Source organism: Canis lupus, chromosome 3, assembly GCF_011100685.1.
Source record: "Canis lupus familiaris isolate Mischka breed German Shepherd chromosome 3, alternate assembly UU_Cfam_GSD_1.0, whole genome shotgun sequence".
NCBI lineage: Eukaryota > Metazoa > Chordata > Mammalia > Carnivora > Canidae > Canis > Canis lupus.
The window spans coordinates 92010564-92019811 of record NC_049224.1 but is presented as its reverse complement, the minus strand read 5'-3'; the positions used below and the strand labels follow the sequence as shown (position 1 = coordinate 92019811).

General features: G+C 67.6%; 2 protein-coding genes across 2 annotated transcripts; both read right to left on the bottom strand.

The window, feature by feature from the left end:
• Nucleotides 1-591: 591 nt before the first annotated feature.
• On the bottom strand, nt 592-6119 carry LOC119871274. The gene is made up of 2 exons (XM_038533622.1): nt 5918-6119; nt 592-4200 (listed from the first exon to the last, which is right to left on the bottom strand). Exon 2 carries the CDS (start codon nt 1577-1579, stop codon nt 644-646), a length of 936 nt encoding a protein of 311 aa, XP_038389550.1. The 5' UTR covers nt 1580-4200; nt 5918-6119; the 3' UTR covers nt 592-643.
• Nucleotides 4569-6559, bottom strand: LOC119871313 (collagen alpha-1(I) chain-like). The gene is made up of 5 exons (XM_038533711.1): nt 6232-6559; nt 5774-5862; nt 5572-5709; nt 5173-5295; nt 4569-5087 (listed from the first exon to the last, which is right to left on the bottom strand). The coding sequence occupies exons 1-5, from the start codon at nt 6557-6559 to the stop codon at nt 4569-4571; spliced, it is 1197 nt and encodes a 398-aa protein (XP_038389639.1).
• Nucleotides 6560-9248: the final 2689 nt, after the last annotated feature.

Here is a 9248-nt window from a genome sequence, read left to right as displayed (position 1 = left end):
CGCGGCCCGACCCTGGGCGGCCACGCCCCCCGGCCTCAGTTTCCCCGCCCGCGGGGCTCACGCTGACGTCACCCGCCCCGTGACCCGCGGGCGCCCGGGCTGGAGCTGCGGCCAGGCTCTGAGTCAGGGGCGCGGCGGCCAAGCTGCCGCCCACCCGCCGCGCCTCCCCCTCCCTCACGCAGCCGGCGGCCGGGGCACCCAGGGCCGGGGGTGTCGGGGTGGTGGGCGGAGGGGTGCCCTCGGGTCGCGCGGCCCCAGGGAGCCCCGCAGCGGGAGCAGCCCAGGCCCGCGCAGCGCTTCCCGCAGGCCCTGCTCCTCCTGCGCGGGGAGCCCCCCCCCCCCCCGCCCCCCGCCCCCCGCCCCCCGCCCCCCTGCGGCCCGCCCCGCCCGGAAACTGTGAGCCGCGGCCTGGCTCAGCCTCCCTCAGCCTCCCGTGGCCTACTTTCCGCCCGGCGCGGTGCAAATGTGGGTCAGCGCTTGCTCGCGGCCGCGGCCGGGCCCACGGGGCGGGGGGGTGGGGGGTGGTCGGGGCGGAGCAGCCCCCCTCCTCCCGCACCCCCTCCTCCGGCACCCCTACCCCTCACCACCGCCTCCCCGCGGCTCAGCACAGGGGGGTGCAGGCCGCCCACCTCTGCGTCCTCTTTCATTCCCTCCCGGGTCTGGCTGTCCTGCGGGAGCTGGGCTGGCCTGTCGCTAAGGGAGGACCCCACTGCCCTGGGTCGGGGGCTCCCCTGCAGGCGGCCGCACTGAGCCCCTGGCCCCCGAGGGCGCCCCTATAGACCACCCCGAGCCAGGCCGACCTGGGGGGCCCTCGCCCACCAGCACCCAGAGCCCACTGCCTCAGCCTCCCAGGTGCCTGCACCACTTCCTGGAGCCTGCTGCACCCCCGCCTGTGGGAGCCCTGGTCCTCCACCATCTCCCGGGGGCTCCGCTCATGAGGTCGTGCACCCCAGATTTGAGAGGGCACCCTGGGTTTGTGCATGTGCAGACCCTGCTTCAGGGCCCTCCTATTCAGATCCTGGAAAGCCCACTTGGAAGTGAGGCGGGGGATGGGCAGGGGGAGGCCAGGATACCCTGTGGGTGCTGGGAGGGGGACGATGGGGAGGGGGAGGCCAGCACACCCTGCGGGTGCTGGGAGGGGGGAGACGGGCCAGCAGGAGGCCCTGCAGGCGCTGCCGTACCCACACTGCACTTCCTGAGGCGTCTGTTCCCCACCTGCTGGGGCTTCCAAAGGAGATGCTAAAAGCACGGGAAGCCTTGTTGCCGATGATTTGAAAACAGGACCAAAGCCTGAAAGAGAGAGGGGACAGGGGCCTGTGGTCTGAGGGCACCGGTCACGAGCCAGTGTCCCACGTTTGTGTGTCTGCGGATCCTCTTTCCTGGAGCTGGGCTGGGCAGGACTCCTGTGGGAGGAGGTGTCCCCAGGGGCCAGGCCAGGGGTCACGCCTGTTGTCAACACTACAAAGGCCGGGTCGATGTGTCCCTGAGGCCCATCCCTGCGGGGCGACCCCCGGCCAGGCACAGGCCTGCAAACTGCACCCCTTGATGTCCCAGCCCCGATCGCCGTGAGCAAGGCCATGCCGCGGGGGGTTCTCCGCAGGCAACCCTGTCCTGTCTCCCTTCTCCCTTCCCTGGGGGGTACCACCTCGTGGGGGAGGGGTTGGCCATCCGAGCACCTGATGCCCTAGACGTCATGGTCAGGCCCCGGGGAGTGGGAGGTGGTGCGTGTCCCAGCCAGCCCTGGGGTCAGCTCTCCGGGGGAGGGGGGCAGTCCCTGGATTTAGCGGGGCCTGGCACGGTGTGGGCCAGGGGAGGCGGCCTGCTGTCCACGCCGTGTGGAGGGTGATCTGACTTGGGGTCCTGTGGAAGACGGCAGGTGGGCGGAGCTCCTGGCGCCCCTGCCCCTTGGGAGGCCCCCTCTCCGGCTGCCCCACTCGCCTCCATCCAGGAGGCCCTCTGGTACCCAGCACGGGAAGGAGGCCCGCGCTCTGCGGTCACAGAGGCCAGGGAGGTCACTTCACCTCGGGGGCCCCGTCTCCCCTCTCGCCTCTGCTGTTACTCTGCGAAAGCAGCCAGGGGCAAACGTGCACGCATGTGGGGGGCTGTGTTCCATCCAGTAACACATCATTGACCGAGACCTCAGGAGGCCTTGAGGGCACAACAGGGGGTCAGAGGCCTCGGGTCGCCGTCGCCCACGCTGTTCACTGGAGCCTCTGTCTGTCCTTCCCCGCACCCTTCCCCGTACCCTCACAAACCCATGAAACCCTGAAGCCTTGTGGGTGGGTGGGGCGCCAGGGTGGGGAGCGTTAGGCCCTTGCCGACAGAAAGAGCATGTTGCTTCGAGACAGGAAACCTCAGCAAGGCCTGGAGTTCTCATCTGCCGTGTTGGAAGCCGAGGACAGTGCGATGTCATCCACGGGTCATGGAGAGAGAGGGACCCGCCCGGCATCTTCCACTAGCCCAGAACCAGTTATGGGAGCACGGAAGCGTTAGTGCGGGTGTCCCCCGTATGCCCCGTTCGAGGGGATCACCAGAAACAGACCGGAACGCTGGGCACGAGTCAGAACAGGGGACAAGATCGACGTCCCGATAGCGCTGAGGCGACGGGAGCTTGAGCACAGAGTCGGGCGCGCAGCGATCCGTGTCTGTGCTGGGAGTGACGGAGATGTGAGTCATCAACCTCTACGTACCGCCCAACGTGGGAACTAAACACAGAAAGCCACCGCGGGAGGCAACCCAGGGATTGAGGGATGCAGACGCAGGAGCTCTCACTGGGTCTCCTCGTTGTTAGGTCTGGTGAAACACACCCGGCGTGCACGGACACGGAGGGAACACCGGTCCCTTCCCCACGGCCGTGGCAGTACGTGCTTGCACGCAGGGGCAACCTTGATGAGTGACAAAGTAGACCAGTGGCAATGGCCCTATGGCAGTCCAACGGAATTTGAAATAAACGAAAAAGTCACACACATTTCAACGACTCGGAAACCAAGAAACACATTCCGAGGTAGCCCTCAGATAAGACAGGAAATTGAGTCTGAACACGCGAGGTCTCCGGAAAGCATGAAAATGTAAACACGTCTTAGCACAGCCCAGAGGCTCAACTGACGCAACGCTCAGATGCTGAGGAAGGAATGAGAGCGAGGGATTTCGTGCCCATTTTAGGAAATTAGAATGACAGCAATAAAATACGTCTTAAAAAGCAGAAAGGGAATTATGAAAAGAAAAACCAGAGATTAGGTGGAATACAAGTAAAAAGGAGAGATGACGGTGTTTTTCCTAATAGAAAATAAAATAGAGCCCCCGGTCTTGATAGAGCCCTGAGGCCTCATTGAGGAGTGGCAGCCTCTAGGTAGGATTCGTGCGCGTTGAATTTTGGAGCCGGGGAGACGGCGGGAGATGCCGCGGCACGAGCAGCGAATCTGGGGCAGCCGCGGGGAACCCCGCAGCCAGCAGGTAACTTACTGGTGAGTGCCAGTTACCAAAATAACCTAAAATAGCAGAAAACATGGACAGAGGAACACGAGACACTGGAAAGGTGATTAAAAATGAAGGAATGCAGGCAGTCGCCCGCAGCTGACTGTGCTGTAAGTCGGAGGAATAGTCCGTCCTGTGTTGTTTTCACTTTTCCACGACATAAAAAGTGGAAAACTGTAATTCATCTCCTAAAACCAGCATAATTTAATAATACAAAAACCTGATGTAGCAAAAAGAAGAAAAAAAAAGGAGTACGGACAAATACCACTTATAAACAAAGATGAGAAAAAAAGTCTAAATAAAAGAATAGCAAAAAGAATCCAGTAAAGTATGTGCAGGACCAGGCGCTGTGACCTCGGGGTCGGGGCCAGGCTTCGCGGAGCTCGACGATGGACTTCGAGGAGCTCGTCGCCAAAGTTGCACAGAAAACTGAGAACCGAGTCAGTATATTGCCCGTGACCTGCGGAAGTTCAGCTGGCCGCGGCCGCGTCGGTGACCAGCCTGCATGACGACCTGTCCCGGCGGCCGCTGCACGACCGACGGCGGAGCGCGGCGAATCCTCACCCTTAGCTGTACGAGAGTAAATAGAAAAGGAAACAAAAACTGCACACGGCCTGGCCCAGACCGTCGTGCCCGGGAAACTCGGAGCTGCAGCCGCGCCGCTGCGACTGGGGATTCCTGCCGCCGCCGTTACTGGTCACCGTTCTCTTGGAGGTTCCGGCCGACCTAGTAAGGAAATCAAGTGATGCGAACGTTCTAAAATATGGACACGGGGATCCCCGGGTGGCACAGCGGTTTGGCGCCTGCCTTGGGCCTGGGGCGCGATCCTGGAGACCCGGGATCGAGTCCCACGTCGGGCTCCCGGTGCATGGAGCCTGCTTCTCCCGCTGCCTGTGTCTCTGCCTCTCTCTCTCTCTGTGTGACTATCATAAATAAATAAAAATTAAAAAATAAAATAAAATAAAATAAAATATGGACACGATCATTGGCACGAGTGGGAGGTGGGACCTCGGAGGCTGCCCCAGCCGGACCCTGAAACCCAGCAAGAAACTCCGATGCCAGTAAGCGCAGGGAAGTGGGCAGCCGGTCACTTCTCAGCAGCGAGCACCTGCGAGGGCCGTGGGGTCCCCGGAGGGCCTTCGGGGCCGCGGGAAGGCGCCGGCCGGCCCTGGGCCACCTTCTCCACGGCCGCCTTCCCGTTTGCACTGTCGTGGTCCCCACGGGGCAGAGGACGAGCCCGTGAGCAGCAGGGCTGCAAGGACGTGTGTCGCCGCGGGCCCCTGGCCGGGCGTGGCAAAGACCCCCGAGACGCGGCTCGAGCCCAGGCGGGGCGCCCAGGGGGTCCCAGCTCTGCGGATGGGATGAAGCTGCCCTACCAGGGCCCCCCAAGGGTTCGTGCCCGGCTGCGAGGACCAGTCGGCTCGCGGGGAGCGGGTTCTGACCCCGGCTCTGCCGTGGGAGGCGGCTGTGCTGTGGCGCGGCCTGTGCGGGTACCGGACCCCACCTGCGCCCCGAGGGGCGCCCCGGACTGGATCCCAGCAGATGCAGGACGGTGGCCCCACGGGGGAAGCGGGGCCCTGGGTGCCAAGGCGCCGTCGGGCAGGGTGCAGCCGCTGGGCACGGGGGGGCGCCCAGGGGGTGGGGGGTGAGGGGAGCGCGGCCGGGGCGCAGGTCCTGGGTGGGGCCGCATCGGCCAGCTCGGCCGGGCGAGAACCGGGGCCGCAGCTGCTCCCCATCAGGCAGCGCCCGCCGCCTCTGGCCGCCGCCCCTGCTCCCCACGGGCTCCAGCTGCAGGCCTGCGGGGGCGGGGCCGGGCTCCAGCTGCGGCCAAGGGGGCGGGGGGTGGGCTCCCGGGGGGATGCAGCTGGGCCTGGCCGGGGACCACCACCGCCCCCCACCCCCGTGGCTTCCGGGAGCCCCCGCCAGGCATGCAGGGGCCAGAAGATGGGGAGGCTCAGCGGCCCGAGTAGCCCGGTCCCTCCCTGGTCCTTGGTGTCGGGCTGGACCACCCTGTGCAGGCCGCAGCCCCGCGTCCCCGCCAGATGTGCTCCCTGCCCGAGGCCCTGGGGCTCCGTGCACAGCTGGGGGCTCCCGCACGAAGGGTTCCCCTGGAGCTGGGGTGCGTGGGGGCCCCGACTCCCCCACTGCGTGGGCCCTGCCGAAGGCCTGGGCGGCCCCCTGGACAGGGCGGGTCCCCTGGGGGACAGAACGTCCTCGGGAGCCGCCCTGCAGACCCTATGGGCGGAGGGTCAGACGGAACCGGGTGCTCTGGGGAAACGGCCCCCGGCTGCAGGGTCACCGTTGGGGTGCGCGGCGGGTCAGCGCAGGCGCCCCAGCTGCCGGCAAAGGACAGACGGGGGAGGACACGGCTGTAGAGGGAGCATTTCTCTAAAACAAAGAAAAAAGCTTCATTGAGATACAACTCACATGACACAAAACTCACCTTCTAGAGAGAATCATCCAGGGGTTTTTACTCACGAAGTTGTGCAACCGTCATGTGTATTTACTTCCAGAACATTCCATGGCTCTCAGAGGTCCCGTCTCCTGGCGGCCCCCCAGCCCCAGCCCCCACGGCTCATGCGAGAGGAGTCATGTGATCCGTGCCTGCGTCTTTGCCTCTCGTGACTCGGCCAAGCTCCCCCTGAGCTGATGCAGGTGCGGGGGCGGGGGGGGGGGGGTGACTGTGCTTTGGCCACCCCGCAGGTGCCGCCTCCCCCGACTCGCCCCTCCCCGCCCGCAGGACGCTGACCTGCTCACCGCCCTTTGTCTCCAGGACTTGGAAAACCTCTATTCCAGCCCTTGGCCTGATGGTGAAGGCGGACATGTCCCGCTGCTGCCGCGGCGCCCCCATGTCCTCGCCTCCCCAGGGGCCTGCACGCCCGTGACCTTGTGTCCCCCCGGCAGGGGCCTGCACCCCCATGACCTCGTCCCCCCCAGGGGCCTGCACCCCCATGACCTCGTCCCCCCCAGGGGCCTGCACCCTCATGACCTCATCCCCCCCAGGGACTTGCACCCCCATGACCTCGTCCCCCCCAGGGGCCTGCACCCCCATGACCTCGTCCCACCCAGGGGCCTGCACCCCCATGATCTCGTCCCCCCCCCAGGGGCCTGCACCCCCATGACCTCGTCCCCCCCCCAGGGGCCTGCACCCCCATGACCTCGTCCCCCCCAGGGGCCTGCACCCTCATGACCTCATCCCCCCCAGGGACTTGCACCCCGATGACCTCGTCCCCCCCAGGGGCCTGCACCCCCATGACCTCATCCCCCCAGGGCCTGCACCACCATGACCTCGTCCCCCCCAGGGGCCTGCACCCCCATGACCTCATCCCCCTCCAGGGGCCTGCACCCCCATGACCTCATCCCCCCTCAGGGGCCTGCACCCCCATGACCTCGTCCCACCCAGGGGCCTGCACCCCCATGACCTCGTCCCCCCCCAGGGGCCTGCACCCCCATAACCTCGTCCCCCCCCCAGGGGCCTGCACCCTCATGACCTCGTCCCCCCCAGGGGCCTGCACCCTCATGACCTCATCCCCCCCAGGGACTTGCACCCCGATGACCTCGTCCCCCCCAGGGGCCTGCACCCCCATGACCTCATCCCCCCAGGGCCTGCACCGCCATGACCTCGTCCCCCCCAGGGGCCTGCACCCCCATGACCTCATCCCCCTCCAGGGGCCTGCACCCCCATGACCTCATCCCCCCTCAGGGGCCTGCACCCCCGTGACCTCGTTCCCCCCAGGGGCCTGCATGCCCGTGACCTCGTGCCCAACCTCCAGCCTGCTGGAAGGGCTGCGTGTGTTGGCCGCACACGCCGGTGGGACGGAGACCCGGGAGGGTGGCTTGGCTCGTCAGGTCCTCATGCACGGGGCCGCGCCCTCTGGTGACCCGCCCCCGCCCCACCCCACGCGGCGCCCACTGGTTGCGCCTGAGGACGTTGCTTGGCCTCCTCACTGCTTGTTCGCTGCAGGCTTCCTTGTGGTCCACGGTGGTCGCCGAGACACCTACTCGCCGAGACTTCCTTCGGCCCAGGCCCCGCGGGTCCCCGCGGCGTGACAGCAGGGACGCTCTCCCGCCCGCTGGCTGTGCACGGGAGGCAGGAGGCCGAGGCGGCCGGGGCGCGGGGACGCAGGTCACTCCGCCTTCCCTGTGGCATCGCCTCGGGTCGCGGCTTGAATTTGAGCCGTAAACGTGCAGGTGGCCTCCCGGCCCCCGCGGCTGCCAGCTGTTTCTAGCAGTTTCTAGGCCCGCACGGTCACGGCAGTGGAGCTCCCGCCCCTGCGGACTGCCCGGGCCGTGCGTGGTTCCGTGGTGGGCGCCCAGCCCCTTCCCGCAGCGCCTGCCCCCTGCGGCCCCTGGGAGTCACGGCTGGCGGGGGGCGCCCCTCGCGGGTGCCCTGGGCTGGGGTGTCCTGGACTGGGGTGGGCCCGGCCCGCCTCCAGGGGCAGCAGGAGCCCAGTGCTCGGGGCTGTGCCTTCCCACCCAAGGCCGCGCCCCGCACCCCTGGTCTGGCCTCGGGGCCCACGTGGGGCAGGGGCTCGGCGGGCCGGGACCCAGCGAGCCTCCTGGGGGCAGCCCTCCGGCCACCCTGCCCTCGGGGACAGCTGGCCCCGCAGGGGAGCCCGGAGGAGGGGCGGGGCGGGCCCTGCGGGGGGGCTCAGGCCCCCCAGGAAGCCAGTGCCCACGGGGGGGCCTCAGCCGGCCGGCACCTGCATCCCCCGAGGCCTGGGGCCAGTCCAGGCAGCTACCCCCCCCCGCCACCCCCCAGTCCTCCCCGGCCCAACGGCTGGACCCAAGGACGGGTTTTTTCCTTCGCCTTTTCCAGGATCTTCCATTTGCTCAAACACTCACCACTTTTATTGGAAGCTTGGCCCCCGGCCCTGCGCGGCTGCTGCCAACGGGCCTCCCCTGCCGGCTCCCGGGCCCCAGGCAGCTGCGGGGGGGTGCGCCCCGGGGGGTGCCCCAGCAGACGGCGACCGCCCCCTGTGCCATGGAGCTCGTAGGACAGGGTGCGATGGAGGCCACGTCCCCCTGCGGGCCCCCTGCCCGTGCCCTCCCCCGTCCCCCCTGCCTTCCTGGACCCGGCAGGAGGGCAGCAGGGGCAGGACCAGCTCCCGGCAGGGCTCCCGCGAGCTGTGGCCCCGGGTGCGGGTGGGCCCTGGGCGGGTGAGGAGAGGGGGCGAGGAACACGCGGCCAGGAGGGGGAGCCGCCCCCTTCACGTGGGGGGCCCTGCGCACGTGGGCTTTCCAACGACACCCCGGAACAGCCAGCTGCGCCAAGACGGGCGGCGGGGGCCGGGCTGCCTGCGCTCCGGGAGATACAGCCCGGGGAGGGCCGCGGCCCCGGGGTGAAGGGGAGCACGAGCTGGCGCGGGGCGCTGGGCGGTGGGGCTGTGCACGCAGCAGTTACACCAGCAGGCGAGGGCAGTAGGCACGGCTCACGCTGTGGGTAAGTCTGATTTCCTTAATATGTAATGAACGCTTACAAATCAAGAAGACACCTGTCATAATTTCCCAAATAGGAAATAGAGTCTGAAACTGGCAGCTCATGGGACATGGAGACACGGGCCGAGCGCGAGGGGAGAAGCGAGGACAAGGGCCCTGGGGTGTCCGGGCCGCGGGCTGCACGGGAAGGCGCGGGGGCAGGGAGGGCTCTCCCCGCCGCCGTCCTCGGCGCCTCGGGGATATTGCCAGGTGCTCACACACGGGGAGGCCCCTCCGGCTGCTCTGGGGTGGGCGCCCGGGGGTTAAGGTGCTGGCGGCCGGCTGGGCCGTGAGGC

What these genes read in the sequence shown, in the direction of transcription:
- LOC119871274 (XM_038533622.1), bottom strand. Translation starts at nt 1,579, where the DNA reads ATGGCCTTGCTCACGGCGATCGGGGCTGGGACATCAAGGGGTGCAGTT.
- LOC119871313 (XM_038533711.1), bottom strand. Translation starts at nt 6,559, where the DNA reads ATGGGGGTGCAGGCCCCTGGGTGGGACGAGGTCATGGGGGTGCAGGCC. An exon ending in ACCCGCCGCGCACCCCAACG is followed by an intron (nt 5,710 to 5,773) that starts GTGACCCTGCAG and finishes CTCCGCCCATAG; the next exon opens with GGTCTGCAGGGCGGCTCCCG. An exon ending in CAGCTCCAGGGGAACCCTTC is followed by an intron (nt 5,296 to 5,571) that starts GTGCGGGAGCCC and finishes CCTTGGCCGCAG; the next exon opens with CTGGAGCCCGGCCCCGCCCC.